Here is a 21,289-nt window from a genome sequence, read left to right on the forward strand (position 1 = left end):
TAAAGATTATAAATTGATGGCAACAAAAAAGGGGAAAGAAAAAAAAAAATTGTACAAACAGAAAATCCGAAAATTCAAAAAATGAAAAAAAAAAAAAAAGTGCGAAATTTTCAACTGTATTTATAGTTTGTTAAAATTTTAGTTCATCAATCGACAAGAAGAGGCAAAAAATAAAAAAATGTTCAGTTTCTAGCCCTAGCACACGACCCATCACTTTATATTATTGATAGCATTCTTAACAAGCGAAGAGAGAGAAAAAAAAAAATCCCTTAACAATCATTATACTTTTTTTTTTTGCCTTTCATCAGCCAGCCTTCGTCAAGTTTTATTATAATCAATAATTTTTTTTTTAAGAAATAGGAGTTGTTTTTTTTTTTCGTTTTTATACTATCACATTTATTGAACTCTATTCATTTTGAGTTATGATCAACAAATTGTGATATCCCTTCAAAACAGTGGCATCTAGAAACAATTTTTTTTTTTAATGGCGTATGACTCAAAATGCTTTCTGAACATCTCACACGTACAGAAATTGGTTGTAAGAATAGGAGAAACGCGGATGTTTCATCAAATTGCCAGCACATCAATTTCGTCCAGTCACGTGATCCCTCTTCTACAAGATTACGAAAAAAAAGATATTTATACAAGTAATACATAATCTATTAGAAAAAAAGAGAATCCCAATGGGAAGTAAACTCCCATTCAACATCATATTTGTTGACATTTTTTTTACAAGTGAATTGATAACAAGTCATTAGCAGAAAACCCTCGATTGCAACTTGGACACCTTCTCAACCTGGCTGCCAATCTTTCCTGTGTACATTTAGAACAAAATACGTGACCACAAACTGTGATTGCTGTGTCCTTCCAATTTTTCGAACATACTGAACACTTGGCTATGGATCTTAAAGCCTCTAGTTGTTGTTCATCTTCTTGTAAAAGTGAGTTGGTATTGTTTGTTTTGTATTTTTGTAAGATGTTTTCAGTACTTTGCAATTGCTTCTGAAGCTTGGCCAATTCAAGTTCTCGTTTCTTGTTGGATTCTTGCAAGTCAGTATGTTCTTTCAATGTGGATTCCAATTTGGCGTTTACTCTTTCAACTTCTTGGTGTAACGCATCCTGAGCTATATTCAAAGTTTTCAATTCATCGTGTAATTTAGAATTCTCTGCTAATGAGTTTTCCTTGATAATTCTAAAATCAACCAACTGATTACTTAAAAGATCAATTTTATTCAAATACTTCTTTTCCAAATCATTAAGGTTTTTAATTAAATCTTGTGATTTGGCAATTTGAGCTTTCAACAACTTGTTCTCATTTGTTAATGAATCCTTGACTCTCATGGCAGAGAAATATTTCTGGTCCGCCTTATTCTTCTCAATGGTTAATTTCTTTGTCAAGTTTTCTTGATCAATCGAGCTAGTCAATTTTTTTAATGTGATTTCTCTTGTTTGTTTGAAAGCCAATTCCACTTCTTTAATCTCGTTGTTCAATTGGCTAATCTTGTGAATCAATTCTTGTTGCGATAAATCTTCGAGTTTGCCTGTCCCTGGTGTGCCGACAATTGCTTCTAGTCTCTCCTCTGTCAACAGCTCAACCCTTTTGGAAAGAACGTTGTTTAGTTCAACTAAAGACTCGTTTGTTTTTTGATCTTGCAATTGACTAGTGAGAATGTTATTTTTAGACAACAACTCATCACGAGTAGTTCTGATTCTCACCAAATTGTTTTCGCTTTCCTGTAACTGCTGTTTCAATTTTTCATTTTCCTCAATGATTTCACCTTCAATAACTGACTTTAAATCGTTTTGTTGTCTTTCCAACTCATTTAAGCGTGACACATTACTTGAGTTAAGTTTGGTTAGTTTACCAATTTGTTCCTGCAATGATTGGTTGTTTTTCACGATTTTTTTATAATAGGTATTGTCTTCCAAATCCGATTCCTCCAAATTGTGTAGTTTATTCTCCAAGTTCAACGATTTTTGAATTAGTGATTGGTTCTCTTTCGTAAGTTGTTCCACTTGTTGTACAAGAAGTTGGTTAGCGGTTTTCAATTTATCCAATTCGCATTTAAGATTATCTAGCTCTTCGGAATCCACTACGGCAGTTTTGTCATTCTCTTTATGATGGCCATTTGGTTGAGGGTTCTCTTCTTTGGTGGTTGATTGCTCGTCTTCCTCGGTTTTGATGTGTCTTTGTGAATCCAACCTTTTTAATGTCTTTGACTGGGCTCTTTCATGCTCTTTAGCTAACTCGGTTATCTTTGACTCTAATTCATCGATTCTTTCACCAAGTGAACGTTTTTCTTCTGTCATTTGTTCGTTTTGGCGAGAAAGAAGAGCCAACTCACCAGACACTTTCTCGTACTTGGCAGAATCAAATGTCACTTTACTTGAAATCAAATTCGATAATTTTTTTCGAATTAAATCAAGTTGTTCATCGTCATTCTTTGTAATAGCTAATAACAAGTCGCTGGTTTCTTCACTGTTTAGTTCATCAAAAAGAGCAAGTATCTGCTCGTACCACGCAGTCAACACTGTGACAATATGCTTCAGAGCATCGGATTCTCGTTGCAATCTTATTAGCTCCAGACGCATAGACATCATCTGTTGCTTGTATTGTATCATCTGTCTCCAAATGGCTTCTTTCTGGAAATAAACCACATCTGCCTGAGTCAATGGTCCTGACTCGCTCAACTCTTGCATTGGTTTCAGCTTTTTGGCATGCGGTGAGTTTAACGAGTCTGGAGTAGACCTTTTCTTTTCGTTATCAACAGCCATAACCGATATTAACTTACTAACAACCAAAGTATAAATGGAAATAAACAATCAAGAATAATCCTAAATAGTGCACTATCTTCTAAGCAAGATTTATTCTGACAAAACTGGTTGATTAAAGGCGATTTGATAAAAAGTTGATAGCAAAAAGATTTGTTATACAAAGTTTTCAATATAAGGAAGAAAATTTTTTTGTTTTTTTTTTTAAAAAAAAAGTTCGTTTTAATTTTTTTTTTCCTTAGGTTGGGAAATAGAATTTGAATGAAGCACACGACATCAGTCACGAAAAATCAGTCTACCAGCCATGTCTGTGGGCCATTATAAGAAGTGATAATCTGGAGTATAAACCATGAGCCTGAAGGATAGCAAACCTTTATGAAACTAGTTCACTAAATACAAGCATGAGTATGTGGATCTATGTGTGTACTCTCGTCTTATCCACACACTTGATTTCAGCTACCAAGAAATGTGCTATCTCTGGTACCACATCAAGAATAGCATTATTGTGCACCCACTGTTTATTGAATAAACTCTTTATCGTTGCCTCTAAAGTATTCCTTGAACCACATAAACATACAAAAGCAAAACTGACAGCAGCTAATCTGGAACAATGCTTCGTTGCGCTGATTATTAACTTCAGAAACAGAATCCATCGACTCGTCTCTTTTTTTTTTTCTCTCACACAACCCCCTTTTAAAGTTTCTCCCCATCCGCGAACAAACGAAATCTGATCTTAGTTGTAGTAACTTGCTACAGTTTACAATCCAAGTCAATATGAAATTATTTCTAACAATAATTTTTATAATTGCGTCAGTGAATGCTGTAAAGGAGTACTTGTTCAAATCATGCAGCCAATCGGGGTTTTGCAATAGGAATAGACACTATGCTACAGAAGTTTCCAACTGTGAAAATTTTCAATCTCCTTATTCTATAGACTCGATCAAAGTTGACAATGATACAATTACTGGTGTTGTGTTTAAACATTTGCCACAATTGGACCATCCCATTCAATTCCCATTTGAAATTAGCATACTTGAAGGCAATTTTCGATTCAAATTGACTGAAAAAGAGAATCTAGTCGCCAAAAACGTCAACCCAGTAAGATACAACGAAACTGAAAAATGGGCATTTAAACAAGGTGTTACCAAAAGTAGCGATTTTGATGTATCTTTGAGAGATAACGAAGCCAGGGTTATATATGGAGACCATGAAGTTTTGATTCAGTATCATCCAATCATGTTTGTGTTCAAGTACGCTGGTAAAGAGCAATTGAGAATTAACGACAAACAATTCCTAAATATTGAGCACAGAAGAACCAGAGATGAAAATGACAATAATATGTTACCACAGGAATCTGACTTTAACATGTTTTCTGACTCATTTCAGGACTCAAAGTTTGACACCTTGCCATTGGGTCCCGAATCCATTGGTCTTGATTTTACGTTGTTGGGGTTTTCAAATTTGTACGGAATCCCAGAACATGCTGACTCGTTATTACTAAGAGATACTTCTTCTGGTGAACCTTATAGATTATACAATGTGGATATTTTCGAATATGAGCCCAATTCGAGATTGCCCATGTATGGTTCGATTCCGTTGGTCGTTGCAGCAAAACCTGATGTTTCAATTGGTATATTTTGGTTAAACAGTGCCGACACATATGTTGACATTCACAAAAGTAAAAGCTCCACCGTTCATTGGATGTCAGAAAATGGGATTTTGGATTTCATTGTGATTATTGAAAAAAGTCCGGCTATGGTTAATCTGCAGTATGGAAAAGTAACTGGAAACACACAATTGCCTCCATTATTTTCTTTGGGGTATCATCAATGTAGATGGAACTACAATGACGAAAAAGATGTGTTGGATGTACATGCAAAGTTTGACGAGTATGAGATTCCATACGATACTATCTGGTTAGATATAGAATATACTGACGAAAAGAAGTATTTCACTTGGCATAAGGAGAACTTTGCTACTCCCGAGAAAATGCTCCGGGAATTGGATCGAACAGGGAGAAATTTGGTTGCAATTATCGATCCACACATTAAAACTGGGTACGATGTCAGCGATGAGATCATCAAAAAGGGATTGACAATGAAAGATTCCAACAACAATACCTACTATGGACACTGTTGGCCCGGAGAGTCGGTTTGGATAGACACTTTGAACCCAAATTCTCAAAGTTTCTGGGACAAAAAACATAAACAGTTTATGACTCCAGCACCCAACATCCATTTGTGGAATGATATGAATGAGCCTTCCGTATTTAATGGTCCAGAAACTAGTGCACCAAAAGATAATTTACATTTTGGACAATGGGAACACCGTTCTATACATAACGTATTTGGTTTATCATACCATGAAACTACGTTCAATTCCCTTCTTAACCGATCACCCGAAAAACGGCCATTTATTTTGACTAGATCTTACTTCGCTGGGTCGCAAAGAACCGCAGCAATGTGGACGGGTGATAATATGTCGAAATGGGAATACTTGAAAATATCGATTCCAATGGTTTTAACTTCAAATGTCGTTGGTATGCCATTTGCAGGTGCTGATGTTGGTGGGTTTTTTGGAAACCCATCTAGCGAGTTGTTGACACGTTGGTACCAAGCTGGTATTTGGTACCCATTTTTCAGAGCCCATGCACACATTGATTCAAGAAGAAGAGAGCCATGGTTGGCAGGCGAGCCATACACACAGTATATTAGAGATGCAATTAGATTAAGATATGCTTTATTGCCATTGTTCTACACTAGTTTCTATGAAGCTTCAAAGACTGGAACACCAGTTATAAAACCGGTATTTTATGAAAATACACATAATGCAGATAGTTATGCCATTGATGATGAATTCTTTATTGGAAACTCGGGGTTATTAGTAAAGCCAGTAACTGATGAAGGAGCAAAAGAAATTGAATTTTATTTGCCAGATGATAAAGTTTATTATGATTTTACAAACGGGGTTTTACAAGGAGTATACAAGGGTGGTAAAAAACCTGTACAACTTAGTGATATACCGATGCTTTTGAAAGGCGGTTCCATTATTCCCATGAAAACTCGTTACAGAAGATCTTCGAAATTGATGAAATCCGATCCTTACACTTTGGTAATTGCGTTGGATGAAGAAGGGTCTGCTTCTGGTAAACTTTACGTTGATGATGGTGAAACTTTCGCTCAGGGAACAGAAGTCGCCTTTACAGTTGACAACAATATCATTAACGCCAAAAAGATTGGACCAACAGCCTCTATTCCAATTGAAAAAATAATCATTGCCTCAAAGGATCAAACAACTACATTGAACAATCCTAAACTAGACATCAACCTGGATTGGAGTCTCCCCTTTAGTTTTGACAGCCACAGAAAAATCGAGCATGACGAACTATAATTGTGTAATTGCTAAATGAAGGGAATCTTGAACCACATAATGACGTAGTCTTGTAGAAACTTTTATAATGTCTGACCAGTCTAGTTTCTGCCCACATGTAGTGCACGTAACAAACTTTGGGACCATACTAGGGCCGTGCTGTCTTGCCATACAACTTAGATGAAAAGCATGGTCCCCACAAATTCCAATTAGTGGATAGTTTCCTTTCGATAGGTAATTCGATAATTCTTGTCGAGATGAAATGTTTGGTGTATTGTCTTGAAAGTAGTCAATGGATACCCTGCATTCCATACACTCCAACTGTTTGCTAAGTAACACATTCTTTGCGTCTTCGATGTCAATTTCTTTTATGGAATCACAGAACTCTTCAAATTTGAATAGCGTGCATGGAACACTACATTCGATCTTGTGTTTATTCTCTATCCACATTCGGTAAACTTCCTCATCAAATATGGCAATTTTCAAAGACATCTTGTCAAACGATGTTGTCAACAATCGTATATTGGCAAGTTTCAGATGTATGGAAGATTGGCGTGAACTACTAGTGATTCTAGCATCATTGTCTATATGTCTAGTTTGATAAGCATGTTGTAGGGAATGTTCAAACTGCAAAGCTGCTATACGTGATGGGAAGCCATACACTAGAACCACCATGTTCCAGGGCCTAGATCCATCTTTCTTGGTACGGTATGCCCCACCAACTTTCAAATCACCATTATGCTGTCGTAATCTTCGTTTGGGGTCAGGGGTCGATCCAATGTACGTACTGCGGGGTTTCGGAATGGATTTCAATATATAAACTCCATAAAATGATGGTACCAAATGCAATGCTGGTTTGTCGTTTGTTTGCGACATTGTTTCAAGTAAAAATCTTTGACGAGTGGCCCAACTCTTATTTTCTTTTTAGATTGTCTTTTTTTTTTTTGCTTTTCTTTCGTTTCAGATTTTCAACGGAAAGGGCATTTAAGTAAGGGGCACAAAAAAAAGAAAAATTAGACAAACAACCATGTTACATTGCATATAAGTAAATTAGATGTTACAAAACTACACACAAAAGAGGTACGAAATGAATACTGTTTGGTTATAAAGAAAAGTTTTTCCTTATATGCAATTCATTTAGAGGTGGGAAACAATGTACTCATTTGTCGCTAGCATAAGATCAGCGCTTGCTAGAGACATAGACTGGAAACAAGATAAAACAAAACCAAAGAAGTATTCAAGGCAGAAACAAGAAATGAAACTGTAACTCATCTATTAAAGCCAATGCAGAGTAGTTTAATCGTAACATCTCCCACAAAAAAGGGGAATTTTCATTCCTTGATATCCGTCTAATTCTCTCTCTTAATAATTGTTTTATAACATAGTAGTGTATATGTTACAAAAAAAAAAGTAGGTTTGGTTTGATGCTTCATGGCTTTTACCATCTTCTTGGTGTGTATCGGTTGCGTGTAGAAAATATAAATGTGGTTTATTTTTCCTCTGTTTGTCTTTTTCCCCTGCTAAAACTAAGGAAAAATAAAAATAAAAGTAAATATTGGAGCATTATCCTATAAATCTGTTCAAGGACAACACTCAATCCATTATTTACCCCCTTGCGTATTCTTGTTCATGTATAATAAATGTCTTCATTACAACAACCCATACCCCCAAACTCAACACTTGCGACAACGGCGAGCTCCAACCAAAGTGGCTCTAATGATTTTGTCAAGAAATTGTTTCTAATGCTACAAGAAGATAGCTATAAAGAAGTTGTACGATGGACTGTCAAAGGTGATAGTTTTGTGGTGATTAACACCAACGAGTTTACCAAAGATATACTACCAAAACATTTCAAGCACTCAAACTTTGCCAGTTTTGTACGTCAGTTGAACAAGTATGATTTCCATAAAGTAAAGATCTCAAACGAAGCAAAGGCTAGCTACCCGTATGGAGAAGATGCTTGGGAGTTCAAACACCCTGAATTTAGGATAAACGACGCCGAGGCATTGGAAAATATTAAAAGGAAAGGACCAACAGCGAAAAAGTCTGCTTCAAATGTTACAATCAAGACAGAAGCAAACAATAATGGAACACAGCCTACATGCAATCACAATTACTCCCAGCTTGTTTCCGCTACAAATCATTTAAAGGAGCAAGTTGAAAGTCTAAAGAACGATAAACATAGCTTGTATCAAGAGATCAGTGTGTTGGAAAGAAAATACAAGACGGTGGTTGAAAATATTGTTGCAATAAATACATTCAACGAAAGGTATTACCGTTCAATGAACGTATTGATAAATTCTATAGTGCAAAATGGAATGAAGTTGCCTCCATTGGATTTCCCGCCTCCAGTGCAACTAGGTCCTGATTCTGGGATAGGTAGTAATTTAGGTCCAATATCATCAGATACAGCATTACCTAGCATATCTCATCATCTTCTGTCACCTTTGCCACATCATCAACAATTATTGAATCGAACCATACGTCCAATATCGAGTCCTATTGACGGAATACCTTTGGTCAAGCTTCAACAACAGTCACTTGGACAGAATCTTCAGGCACCGATTGGAACACCATCAGCAGTCCCTTTCTCTGAAGAAGCATCTTCAAGTATTCAAGCCGCGACCCCAGCACCATTGGCGCAACCAGTTGCTCAACCGATCAACCAGCCGCCGCCGCCACCACCACCACCAGCAACACAGCAGCAACCACTACCACCACCGCCGCCACCAGCAACAGCTACATCCCAAATTCCTAGTGCACCTCCACCTCCGACACAACAACAAGTGGGGACAAGTTCTTCGAGTGTTCCTACGATATCACCGAAATCTCAAGGGATCGTTGTTAGCAATTCTGCATCACCTACCACATCAGCTCAGATCAGTACAACTAGTGTACCCAATCCAAAGTTTCATGTTTTACTAGTGGAAGATGATAATGTTTGTATTCAATTGTGTCGCAAATTCCTTGTAAAGTATGGATGTCTGGTTACTGTTGTGACCGATGGTTTGAACGCTATATCGACAGTTGAGCACACGAAATATGATTTGGTTTTAATGGATATTGTTATGCCAAACCTAGACGGGGCAACGGCCACAAGTGTGATTCGTTCTTTCGATACAAAAACCCCAATCATTGCCATGACAGGAAACATTGAGGATAACGATTTGGTGACATATTTGCAGAATGGTATGTCGGATATTTTGGCCAAGCCATTTACAAAAGATGATTTATATGCAATATTGTCGAAGCATTTATTAGATCCTAAAGAAAATAAGCAAGATAATGAACCTACGGTAAAGAAACAGAAATTGAGTTAAGAAATATAATGGTATGCTAAATCGGTAAAGGAAGTACCCCATGCGTCATTTTTATTGGTGTGTAGATATCGAGAAATCTGTACTTTATCAAAGTATACTGAATCAATGTCATAGGTTATCACCGGTTCTTTAAACCTCTTTCGAGAAACTCGTGTAAATCCGTCATCTACTTTGTTTTCCCCTAGAAGATGCACAATTATAGAAAGGGTGGGGTAGTTGTCTGCAAGTTTTTTTTTGGTCAATCTGTCAGTATGAGCTATCACATCGTTGGCAAGAAAATATTTTGGTTGGTTGGTATTTAGCACTTCCTCAGTAAGTTCCAAGGATGCATGGGGGAGAAAATATAAGGTTTTAGAGCTATCGCTGGTGAATTCTTTCTCGATTGTAAAGTCTTTGAGTATCTCATTATCTTTTTCGTTAAAAATTGGATCATATAAGGAAACCTCGGCATCAAGTAATTGCTGCAATTCAATTAATAAGGCTAATTGAAACCTTGCGTTTTTGCTTTCAGAAGGTGAACCCAAAGCCAAGCACCTGATAGTTGATATTTCTATGTTTTCCAAGGATAAGCTTATATCTTGAAATAGTTTGGAAGTTCTAATAATTTGTCCATAATCCATAGTTGTTAATAAACTTTAAAAAAAAAAAGAAGGTTTTGTAAAATTATATTATGTATAACTATTATTGGAGGAGTTAGATTTCATCAGTTTGTCTCATTTTTTTGGTGCTCCTCGTCCCACAAATTAGAGATGAGAAAAAAAAAATTTCTTCACCATTTAAACTCTTCTTATTCTTTTTGTAGTCGATTTTCTCTCTCAATCCCACAGTGTCCACGTTGTCTTCCCTAAACATGCGTAAATGCAAAATTTTTGTTGGTTCATCCCATCCCGAGTTGGGTCAATTGGTCTGTGATAGATTGGGTGTTGAACCGGCTCCATGTACTTTAAAGAAATTTTCCAATGGTGAAACATCAGTTCAAATTGGGGTTTCCGTTAGAGATGAAGATGTCTATATTATTCAAAGTGGATCACCACACATTAATGACCATATAATGGAGCTCTTGATTTTGATTTCTGCATGTCGTGGTGGGTCAGCCAACAAGATCACTGCTGTGATCCCACAATTCCCTTATTCGAAGCAATCAAAAATGAAAAAACATAGAGGGGCCATTACCGCCAGAATGTTGGCCAATTTATTGGTGATGGCTGGTGCTGACCATGTGGTATCAATGGATTTACATGCATCGCAAATGCAAGGGTTTTTCAGCAAGCCCGTGGACAATTTATTTGGTGCTCCTACTTTAGCACGTTGGATCCGTCATCATATCCCAGATTGGGAAAATGCTGTTGTTGTTTCCAAAAACCCGGGTGGTACAAAACGTGTTACTGCATTAGCAGATTCATTAAAGATTAATTTCGCCATGATTCATACCGACAGAAGAAGAACTCAAGATGAATATGCCAAGAAGAAAGAGTTGAAACAGGCACAAATAATTGAAGAAGGTGAAGACAATATCGTTTCTGAATTGCAAACTGCAAGAGTCGTGCAAGGCCATGTTGTTGATGATGATTATCAAGCAAATGGTACTTCTGAACATCTAGCCAAAGAGGGTATTTTGGACAGTGACGTTTTGGGAGGTACTTACGATGCCACTGGTTCTGATGACGAAGATGAGACTACCACTTCAAGCGAAGAGAAATTGATCACTTTGGTTGGTGATGTTAAAGATAAAGTTGCCATTATATTAGATGATATGATAGATAAACCAAATTCGTTCATTGCTGCTGCAGAGCATTTAAGATTGAATTGTGGTGCCAAAGCTGTTTATGTTGTTGGTACACATGGTGTTTTCAACGATAAATGCTTGAAGGACTTGACTGATTCGAAATGTATTGATAAAATCGTTGTCACCAACACCTATCCAATTTCAAAAGAGCAAATTGAAAAACACAAAGATAAATTGGTCGTTATAGATGTGTCTCCAATCTTTGCAGAATGTATCAGAAGAGATCATTTTGGTGAAAGTATTCTGGTTCTTTTCGATAGTTTGTCCAGTATTGAATAAGAGAAGAGTGTTTTTGTATTAAGTATGTTGTGAGTAAAGAGAAGCTTAAAAAATTGTTTGTAAATGTATGAAATGTTATTTATTATGATTTATCGTACTCTGCCAAAGGTTCTGTGTTTTGTACAAGCCGAAGTAACAAGAACGACCCTCCGGATATTAGAGTAAACCTCTCGTGAGTGACTTTCCCAAGGAACCGTCGGATATAGCGCGTGGTTCTACTGCCAAATTCCCGGAACATGTGCTAAACGGAAAAACCAGTAAACTAACAAACTACTACACTTTCATTAACCTCAGTACACCCTAAAGCCAAAACCAACTCTATTGATGTGTAGTGTCGAAAGCTATTTCTTGTTATTTCTCAACATTGTTCATATTTGGCTTATTTTACACGACTATTTATATAGATATATCTATCGAAGATTATTTCTATACAGCTCTATATATGTTTATTCTCTATCAAAACTCTTTATAATTCAAATATAAAAATCCTTTATATTCAATTATCCATACCATCTAGTTTGTACCAAGAATAGACCAGCTGTTACAAACTAAATACCTTATAAGATTTTACTAGTGTTTCTTATCGTCTGTGAAAGAGCTAACGAAACATCATCCTGTTAGCAAACTAAGTTCGTGCAAGGTTGATCAAAAAAGGAGAAATTGCTTTTAAATCTATGAATGTGGATCTTTCTGCAAGTATTGCGTGTGCTGCACAAACTTTTTATATCCGAAAATTTTTGGCCGGGAACGAAACGGCAAGAAAAAACAGAAACAATACCACCAGCACGGACAAAAAGATTATAAGCTTTGTGTAATAAGGTTATGTCATCGGGTATTACAGATTGCAGGGCCATCTTGTCTTCATCAGTTATAGCATTTCAATAAAAATAAGCCACATATGTGTACAGCGCTGAGTCTACTCAACATGTGTAAATAGAATAAATCAATTGACACAGTCTTTTGAGATCTGTTATTCTGGCCTATAGCGTTTTAGGAAATTGCGGTATTTTCTTGTCTGTTTTTCTTTTATCTATTTTCGCACGACTTGGGGTGGTTTGTGTGACTTTTTTAGCAAATTAATTTTGTCGGTCTTCGCAGTAAAAATAAAAAATTCAAAAAAAAAAACAAATTGACTTTTTTTTTTACTTTCTTTCTTTTCTATCAACAATACTAATCACAAGCCAACCATGAAATTCACTACTGTTGCCACTGTTTTTGCTATTTCCTCATTAGCTGCCGCTAAAGGTGGTGAAAAAGATCACGGTAAAGCTTCTACTGTCACCAAATATGTCACTGAAACTACCCACAGATACGGTCGTTTTGACAAAACCAGTAGATCTAAAAAGCCAAAGGAAACTGGTACTCACAGATACGGTAAATTCAACAAGACTCCACGTCCAGTTACCACAACTGTCTTGGTCAAAGAAAGCGACCTTCCAAAGAAAAGAGATGCTGTTGTTGCTAGAGATTCTAAAAACGCTTCTTCCAACTCTACCACCTCTAGTGGTAACAATGGTGTCGCCACTGGTGTCAGCTTGGGTCTTGCTGGTGTCTTAGCTGTTGGTGCTGCTTTGGTCATCTAAGTATAGAGAATAGAGGATACCCCAAAACGTTCCTTTTTTTTATTATTATAATATTTTGCTTTCTGTACGTTAATCCGTAGGTATTCGGTTTTTCTTTTAAAGAGCTGAATATAGTTGTCGTTTTTTTTAATTTATATAATTTTTTATAATAAAATATCCATTAATTTTATATTGACTCTACAGTTCTATGGCTTTCCAGCAGGTAAAGCTAATACTTTGTCAACTTGTTTTGGAAATTCTCTAACAATGATTTCACATTTTACTTGTTTGCACAAATCCTGTTTGTTGTAGTAAGGAACTTTTTGTAATAAATCCAACCCACTTGATCTTTCCAATGCTTCAATTGGTACTTGAAAAGAAGTCAATGGGGTACTATTATCTATAACATCGTTTGGTAAAACAAACGCAGCACAACTAATTTTTTCAGAACCTTGGGTTTCACCAACCACCAATTTAAAGAAATGAGTTGGCACAGCGATATTTGGAGGAGAGCCAATCACTTCGTAGGTCACTCTATACTTTCCGTCGGCACCTAATTTTGGCAAATACAAAGGCCCAGTCATAACTCTAACGTCATCGTACTTGTTGGTTAATCTTCTCACAAAGTCCTCAAAATGACTCCAATAATCACGATTGAATCCATCGCCTACTTGTGGGCACATGTTAGTCAAATAGAAGGTTTCGTCCATGGCCAATTGGTTAAACTTGGCATCAGCAGCAGGAGCCTGGTGTCCACGATCAAATCCACTACGGAAATAATCACGCAAACGGTTTCTGAATTTCAAAGGAATCGCTTCATCTTCTTTAAAGACTGATCTTTTTCTATCACCATTCAGTTCTGCCTTGGCTAATGAGGCTTTGGTTATATGTTCAATGACCCAATAAGGGTTTCTTGTAGATCTATCATAGCAACTAACAAACTCAGTTCTATTAGCCAAATCATGGATGGGACCAGGAAACCCAAACTTGAAAAATCCTTGTGGGTTGATTGCAGATGGATCAAATACCCCGCCTGACGGATTAGTGATTGGAGCAGGCAAATTAGGAGACTGAACCGGGGTGGTTGGTATGGATGATTTGCCCCAGAAATACAAGGCCGTACCTCCAATAGTGCCCAAACTAAGGGTGTTAACAAGTAGTTTCGACATTTATTAAATATTAATATGGTTACTGAAAAATTTTCGGTTAAAAAAAAAACAAGTATAAACAGAAGAAAAAGAACCAATCGTAATAAAAATTAGGATGCAAAAAAATAGAACTCTGGGAGACTCAAAGATTTTATATAAACTTGGCCACATCAGAAACTGGGTTTCTATATTAGAGGCATATCTCTATATACTGTCAATGTATGGCCACGTTGTATAGTTTGTTAACCAGTTTAAGTTTATTCCATGGTAACCCCTAAAAGACAGACATAGCCAAGTAGTCAGTTACAGAGAAATTAACATAAGTGGGAGCTACCTAGATTACTCCAATTATATATTCACATCAAGCAGGTCATGACTATACAAGTTGTAGGGTACCTACGATGATCAGTTTGACAGTGCATCACAACTAAGATGAGCTTAAATATGGGAGAAAAAAGAAATCTACATTTTTTTTTTCATCACATCAGGTTAATACCAACTACCAAAAATGCCTAGCAAGCAATTACGAGATCCAAAATATAGACCGACAGAAGTGATCAAACAATGTCAAGAAAAAGGCCGACCAGCATATATTGCAGGACCTATGGTTCGTTACTCAAAGCTTCCATTTCGTGAGTTGTGTCGCTTTTATGATGTGGACATTGTATATACACCAATGATTTTGGCACGAGAATTTGTTCGTAACGAGGTTGCAAGGTCCACTGATTTTACAACAAATGATTCAGACAAATGTGTGATTGTACAGGTGGGGGTAAATAATGTTGACGATTTCATGAAGTTTATTGAAATGATCCATCCTTTTGTTGATGGTATAGGTATCAACTGTGGATGCCCCATCAAGGAACAAGTCAGAGAAGGCATTGGTGCAGCTCTCATGTCAGACCCCGACCTAGTTGCTGAGCTAATCAAAACTGCCAAAGACAAGTATGGAGACTCGATATGTATTGATACGAAAATTAGAATTCACAGAGATATAAACCAAACGATAGACTTTGTCAATAAGGTGGTGGAAGCGGGCACAGACACGTTAACGGTTCACGGGAGAACGAAAAACACGAGATCAAGTGTACCCGTAAACTTGGATGCCATTAAAATAATTAGAGAAAATGTAACGACTATACCGGTTATTGCCAATGGGGACTGCTTCACTTTGACAGATTTCCAAAAAATTGTCGACTACACAGGTGTAGACGGTGTTATGTCTGCGCGAGGGGTGTTGGCTAATCCTGCTCTATTTACTGGTTTGGATAAAACCCCCTGGAGTGCTGTTGAGATGTTTTTGCATTTGGTGACAGCATATGGTTTGCCGTACAAACTTGCACAATACCATTTAGCCAAATTAATGGAAGACGTTATACCGAGAAAATATGTGAAAGCAATAAATGAGAAAAAGAATATGGTCGACATAATAGATTACTTGGATGAACATTTTGATCTAAAACGAAAAGGCGATAAAGGCTTTGCAACCAGAATAGAACCGCCTTGGAAAATCGAGTTAAAAGTATAAGTACTTTTGTTTTTAATTTCTATAACTAATTTAATGCATTTCTATATTTGCTAGTGAAACACTACTAGTCTTGTTGTTAACCTTGTAAATACCAACTAACTGCTGTGCAAGTTCAAACATGTTATTTCTTAAAGATATCACAATAAACTGGGCATTTTTAGTTCTTTCCTTGATGTAATTGGCCACAATGGAAACATTTCGGAAATCCAACGCAGCATCAATTTCATCCATCACATAAAGCGGTGTAGGCTTGTACTTGTGCAATGCAAATACCAATGCCAATGAACTTAAAGTCTTTTCACCACCCGACAAATTGGAAATATTCTTCCAAGATTTTTTAGGAGGCATAACACTAAATAATATACCTTCTGAAAATGGATCTAAACTATCCACCAATTCCAATTCAGCATTCCCACCCATGGTTATCATACGGTACATATCCTTTAATGTCATGGAGATTGTATTGAACCCAACCATAAACTCATCTAGTCTCTTGCGTTTCAAGTCGTCACAGTAGTTTTTCTTGCTGTCACGTTCTGCAACTGCCTGGTTCAAATCACTTTTCTTGTCATTGTATTCAACAATCTTGGCACCGTACTCTTTTAGTATTTCAATATCAACTTTAACATTTGCCATATAATTCTCCAATTCTTCAATCTCACTTGTTACAGCCTCTAAATCAACATCTGCTATATCCTCTTCGGATAATGTGTCAATCAAAGCACCATTATATTTCTTTTGTTCGGTTTCATCGAGCCAACTAATATATGGTTCAACATCCCTTATGACCAAAGCATCTAATTCCTCTTTATTCTGTTCGATGGCTTGCTTCAAACCCTTGAGGGTTCCCTTGCATTTTTCTAATTTGTTTAAAAGTTCAATCTCCACCAGTTTGAACTTATTGATTTGGTCCTGTTTTTCTTCAAGGTCGTGTTTCATTTTTTCCAAGTTATCTTCTTTGTCGTTTCGTTCATCTTCGAGTTCTTTGAGTTTTGAATTCACTTCTTCTAATTTTGATAAAAGAGAGCGCTGCTGTTCATTTATTTTCTCCAATTCAGCCTCAGCTTCTTCTTGTTCAGTAGTTAAAGACTCAATTAATTTGGTGTGTCTGTTAATTTCATTTTCTAATTTTTTCACAGTCATACGATCGCCAGATGTTTTCTCGTGGATAATTGATATTTGTTGTTTGATAGAATCAACTTTCGAGCTTTGAACTTTTAGCTCCACACCACCTACATCCATAATCTTTTGTTCCAAAACAGAAATCTTTTGTTCAAACCCACTCATTTGCTCTTTGATTTGTGTTTTTGCATTTACTAATTCTTCCAACTCTTTTTCCTTTGAAAGTAACTGTTGTTCAAAAGGGTTGTTCTCTTCCAATTTTTGCTGTTCGGCTATCAAGTTTTTACAAATCTGGGTAACCTCTTTCTTTTCTGACACTAATGACTGTATGTCCAACTTTAACCTTGATATCGCAAATTCTGTTTCTGGTTTAAGAACTTGTAATTTGTTCAACATGGCAATTTTCTCATTATAGTCTGAATTCATTTGCTCAAACTCATTTTCCATTTCTTGTAGCTTTGTGTTCATTTTTTCTAACTCATCAGCAGTAATGGCTTGATCGTTGGAGTTGGAAGAATCACTTAATCTCATAGCTCCTCGAGATACATAGTTACCACCTCCTGACATTGTACCTGATGTGTCAACAACTTTACCATCTAGAGTTACAACCTTCCATCTCTTGGCCCCATACGCAACTTTTTTGGCCTCGTTCAAGTTAGGTGCCACTAATGTATTGAAAACTTTACTGTAAAATGCCGGGGCAAACTTGGAGCTAGATGGCTGTATCAAATCAAACAATCTTTTGATACTACTTGGATCACCTGGAGTTTGGATAGGCGCCAAGTTGAACTTTCTCAATTTATTCAAACAAATAAAGTTTGCATACCCCAATTTGTTTTTCCGTAGATATTCGATACACGCCTGTGCTGTCTCGACAGTCTCCACGACCATCGAGTCTAACCCTGGTGCTGCCGTAGAGATCGCCACATCGTACTTTTGATCAATAGTCCCAAGATCCCCTAATCTACCGTAAAATCCTTGGATTCTACCAGAATTTGCCAATCTGAGTAATGCAGTTAACACTTTGTTCTTGTTTTGGGTATTGTGGACAATTGCTGCCGAATCCTGTGTCTTTTGTCGGAAGCTCATAAGCTGTGATTTGAAATTGTTCAAGGCACTTTTAGCTGTTTGGCATTGCTCTTCGCCTAACGCAATCTGTTCCTCTATCTTGCCGAGCTTGGACTCGTTTTCTCTGTATTCAACCTCTTTGTCTTTCCCCAACTTTTTTATCTGAATCAAACGTTCCTTGTGTTCTTCCAATTGGTTTGTAGTGCTATTCAATTGACTACGCAAGATCTCTATCGCGGATTCAGCTAACTTTATTTCATTTTCCTTTTCTTTCAATTTAGAATCCCATGGATCCAAACTTTTCTGTAGCAGTTGTATTTCTTTTGTAAACTCAGAAGTCTTTTCAGTCAAGCTCGACCTTATATCGTTTAATCTAGCTTCTTCAGTTTCTAACTCCTTATTTAAACGATCGATATCAGACTTGAATTTCTCGGTAGTAACAGCATAATTAGAAAGTTTTTGATTAGAGCTGCTCACGGTATGTTTCAGGTTCTCTAAACTCTTTTGGATTTTCTTCAACTTGTTGGCGTTGTTCTTAGACTTTTCTTCCAAAGAAACATTTTTCTTACTAATATCTTTCCTATTCTTCCCTAAACTGTCAATCTCCGCTGACAAAACTTTGATATCGCGTTCAATTTCCTTTTGGGTGCTAAGTTCACTTTCAATTCCTTCAAGAATTTCTTTGTTGGACTCCTTATTTTCCTCTAATTCTTTTTCGATTGCATCTGCTTCTGCTTGTTTGGCTGCTATTCTCTTTTGGTGCGCCAGAATCTCAATTTGAAACTGAACACTTTTGCAATTTATTAATTTCTTTTCTAGTTCCAAAAATCGAAGTGCTTCAACTTTCTTTTCTTCTAATAAATCTTTGTCTTTCTCAACCAAGTCAAATCTGTTAGCCTTTTCCAAACATATGTCATTCAACTCATCTATACGGACAATACTGTCTTCAATCAACTTTTTGTATTTTGAGGTTCCAACAATGTCTTCGAGGTACTCCAACAATCCATCATCATTCTCTTTTTCCGCTTTGGGTTTCATTTGAGCAATAGATTCTACTTCACCTTGTAAAATAAGAAACCTCTTGTGATCTAAATCGATACCCTTATTTTTAAGTAATGTTGTGACTTCGGAATAACTGCTTGTCTTTCCATTAATATAATACAGTGATTGGTTGTTTCTAAAAGCTTTCCTCGATATAATCAACTCCGAGTCAGGTACCACATCTGCCTTTTGAGGCACTACCAAATCATCCACTACCATCTGAAAATGAATGTCAACTTGACAATAGTCAGGTCTTTGATCCCCTGAATTGTGAATTAATTCGGATAGTTTACCTTGTCTCATTTTAGATGCCCTAAACCCAAAAACAAACAACATAGAATCAATCACATTCGATTTCCCACTTCCATTAGGACCTACGACAGCAGAAAAAGATGAATGGAACGGGCCAATAACTTTTTTGCCGGCATAGGATTTGAAATCAGTAAGCACTAATCGATCTATGACTAATCTTGGCTCATTTCTTTTCTCCTGTGTAATTTTAGTGTCTTGCGCTATCGAGTCATGGGTATTGAGGGATAAAGGCGAACTATACATTTTGGCTTCTGATGTAGGCGCATCTAATTTTTTGGAGGGAACGGGATCACTTCCATCAACGACAGGTCGGTCAGTTTCATTTTCAATATTTAAATCAGTTTGCAGTTTCAAGTCATTCGTGTCTTTTGGGGATACTAGCTGAGTATTAGTGGATGTTTCAAGAGTATTGTGGGAAATCATTTTTGATTCATTTGTTTCTCCAATACTATGTTCCGACTCTGATTTGTGCACATCAAAGGGGCCATCGAGGGTCTGTTGGGTATGGGACTTATCTAACACAGAGTAATCGCTGTTATTGACAAAACTGGCATCATCGTCACTTTCGGGAATCGTGTTTCTCTTTCTTTTCATGACGATTTGATCTTGTTGCTGTGAAAATGTTGATGATCTAGAAAGTATAAACAATAAAGAAATGCGGACATGTTTGAAAGAATCTTTAAAAACAATCTTTCTACAACAAGAGAAAAGAAAAAAAAAACAAAGGAAATGCGTGTTTGAGGCGTTTTGCACGACCCCAAGATTATTACTCGAATGCTCTCTATAATAATACTATACATCATCTACACATCTTTTTGGTTTTCAACTACCTACTCTTCCTTGTGTTTGTGCTTTTTCTTATGTTTCTTTTCGTCTTTTTCCTTAGAAGATTTATCCTTTTTACTTTTCTTTTCCTTTTTGTGTTCTGCCTTTTCGTCTTCAGACACCACTTCTTCTATGTTCTCATTCAACTTATCTTCCTCGTCTTCTGTTACTTTCTCAGTGGATAAATTGTCATCAGATTCATCAAACTTGATCTTTTTGTTGGGACGTTCAGAATCTTCTAAAGACGCATTCGACTTGGTAAACTGTTCTTCACTCATAAGTGGAGGCAATCCTCTCAAGCTTCTTTGAATTCTTTTCAATTGTGACACAATAGCCGGACTTTCGTTTCCTCCAGAAATACCTGTGGTATTAGTTTCTGCGGTACCTTTTCCTGAAATGTTTATCTCACTGGCATCAATGAAGCTTGTTAAAATTCTTTCTGCCTCTGAACTTGTTGTGTCATTTACCCTGTGTACTCTTACTGTTGTTGGAGTATTTATAGCCGATGGAATAGCTCTTTTTGATCTGTAGGTCGACATGTTCTCTTCCTGTGTTAGTGTTCTGTTTATTTGTCAATTGTCGATTCTGTTATCCCACACTGCAAGAGAAGAAGGAAAAAAAAAAAAATAATATCAGAAAGAGATGAGTAGAATTCAATCCATGATAATTGCATTAATACACGACTCACACTCGAGTGCATTTTTTTTTTCCCTTCAACAATTTCAATACAATTGTTTCCTGTATTTTCATTCTTTCTGTTGGAATCGAATCACAATTCAACCTGGTCATGTTTTCAAATATATTAAGACAAAGCAGTAGGGGACTTATAAATTTCACTAGTGTCTCATCTAGACCGTTAGGTGTTCCTGCTTTTGGAATGAACCCTTTAATAACAAGCTCACCATTGCAGTCGGTTGTTGGATTGATGCAACAGAGATTTAAATCAAGAGGAAATACCTATCAACCTTCAACTAGAAAAAGAAAGAGAAAATTGGGGTTCTTGGCTAGACTCAGGTCCATTGGTGGTAGAAAAATACTTGAAAGAAGAAGAGCAAAGGGTAGATGGTTCTTAAGTCATTAGATGTGTACATTAAAAGGTACCTTGTAAATAGATTTGAAAAAAAAAAAAACAAGTAAAGGTAAATATAAGTGCTAAT

At 36.6% G+C, this 21,289-nt stretch overlaps 12 protein-coding genes across 12 annotated transcripts; 6 read left to right on the top strand and 6 right to left on the bottom strand. All coding sequences in view use genetic code 12, as the record gives it.

Moving 5' to 3' along the window:
• Nucleotides 1–729: 729 nt before the first annotated feature.
• BRE1 (E3 ubiquitin-protein ligase) lies at nt 730–2,775 on the bottom strand (the record flags this gene model as incomplete). The annotated part of the gene is made up of 1 exon (XM_711721.1): nt 730–2,775. One exon carries the CDS (start codon nt 2,773–2,775, stop codon nt 730–732), a length of 2,046 nt encoding a protein of 681 aa, XP_716814.1.
• Nucleotides 2,776–3,546: 771 nt separating this feature from the next.
• Nucleotides 3,547–6,162, top strand: ROT2 (glucan 1,3-alpha-glucosidase ROT2; the record flags this gene model as incomplete). The annotated part of the gene is made up of 1 exon (XM_711719.1): nt 3,547–6,162. One exon carries the CDS (start codon nt 3,547–3,549, stop codon nt 6,160–6,162), a length of 2,616 nt encoding a protein of 871 aa, XP_716812.1.
• Nucleotides 6,157–7,017, bottom strand: CAALFM_C500230CA (endonuclease; the record flags this gene model as incomplete). The annotated part of the gene is made up of 1 exon (XM_711717.1): nt 6,157–7,017. One exon carries the CDS (start codon nt 7,015–7,017, stop codon nt 6,157–6,159), a length of 861 nt encoding a protein of 286 aa, XP_716810.1.
• A 764-nt stretch (nt 7,018–7,781) lies between these two features.
• On the top strand, nt 7,782–9,461 carry SKN7 (kinase-regulated stress-responsive transcription factor; the record flags this gene model as incomplete). Its single annotated transcript, XM_711716.1, has 1 exon — nt 7,782–9,461. One exon carries the CDS (start codon nt 7,782–7,784, stop codon nt 9,459–9,461), a length of 1,680 nt encoding a protein of 559 aa, XP_716809.1.
• Nucleotides 9,458–10,081, bottom strand: CAALFM_C500250CA (uncharacterized protein; the record flags this gene model as incomplete). Its single annotated transcript, XM_711715.1, has 1 exon — nt 9,458–10,081. One exon carries the CDS (start codon nt 10,079–10,081, stop codon nt 9,458–9,460), a length of 624 nt encoding a protein of 207 aa, XP_716808.1.
• Nucleotides 10,082–10,311: 230 nt separating this feature from the next.
• CAALFM_C500260WA (ribose phosphate diphosphokinase subunit) lies at nt 10,312–11,526 on the top strand (the record flags this gene model as incomplete). Its single annotated transcript, XM_711714.1, has 1 exon — nt 10,312–11,526. The coding sequence occupies one exon, from the start codon at nt 10,312–10,314 to the stop codon at nt 11,524–11,526; it is 1,215 nt and encodes a 404-aa protein (XP_716807.1).
• A 1,187-nt stretch (nt 11,527–12,713) lies between these two features.
• On the top strand, nt 12,714–13,109 carry PGA14 (Pga14p; the record flags this gene model as incomplete). The annotated part of the gene is made up of 1 exon (XM_711713.1): nt 12,714–13,109. One exon carries the CDS (start codon nt 12,714–12,716, stop codon nt 13,107–13,109), a length of 396 nt encoding a protein of 131 aa, XP_716806.1.
• Nucleotides 13,110–13,294: 185 nt separating this feature from the next.
• Nucleotides 13,295–14,257, bottom strand: CAALFM_C500280CA (ribonuclease; the record flags this gene model as incomplete). Its single annotated transcript, XM_711712.1, has 1 exon — nt 13,295–14,257. The coding sequence occupies one exon, from the start codon at nt 14,255–14,257 to the stop codon at nt 13,295–13,297; it is 963 nt and encodes a 320-aa protein (XP_716805.1).
• Nucleotides 14,258–14,744: 487 nt separating this feature from the next.
• DUS4 (tRNA dihydrouridine synthase) lies at nt 14,745–15,764 on the top strand (the record flags this gene model as incomplete). Its single annotated transcript, XM_711711.1, has 1 exon — nt 14,745–15,764. One exon carries the CDS (start codon nt 14,745–14,747, stop codon nt 15,762–15,764), a length of 1,020 nt encoding a protein of 339 aa, XP_716804.1.
• A 30-nt stretch (nt 15,765–15,794) lies between these two features.
• SMC4 (condensin subunit) lies at nt 15,795–19,901 on the bottom strand (the record flags this gene model as incomplete). Its single annotated transcript, XM_711709.1, has 1 exon — nt 15,795–19,901. One exon carries the CDS (start codon nt 19,899–19,901, stop codon nt 15,795–15,797), a length of 4,107 nt encoding a protein of 1,368 aa, XP_716802.1.
• Nucleotides 19,902–20,137: 236 nt separating this feature from the next.
• CAALFM_C500310CA (uncharacterized protein) lies at nt 20,138–20,671 on the bottom strand (the record flags this gene model as incomplete). Its single annotated transcript, XM_711707.1, has 1 exon — nt 20,138–20,671. The coding sequence occupies one exon, from the start codon at nt 20,669–20,671 to the stop codon at nt 20,138–20,140; it is 534 nt and encodes a 177-aa protein (XP_716800.1).
• Nucleotides 20,672–20,919: 248 nt separating this feature from the next.
• CAALFM_C500320WA (mitochondrial 54S ribosomal protein bL34m) lies at nt 20,920–21,213 on the top strand (the record flags this gene model as incomplete). Its single annotated transcript, XM_019475404.1, has 1 exon — nt 20,920–21,213. The coding sequence occupies one exon, from the start codon at nt 20,920–20,922 to the stop codon at nt 21,211–21,213; it is 294 nt and encodes a 97-aa protein (XP_019330949.1).
• Nucleotides 21,214–21,289: the final 76 nt, after the last annotated feature.

The sequence above is a fragment of the Candida albicans genome, chromosome 5, assembly GCF_000182965.3.
Source record: "Candida albicans SC5314 chromosome 5, complete sequence".
Taxonomy (NCBI): Eukaryota; Fungi; Ascomycota; class Pichiomycetes; order Serinales; family Debaryomycetaceae; genus Candida; species Candida albicans.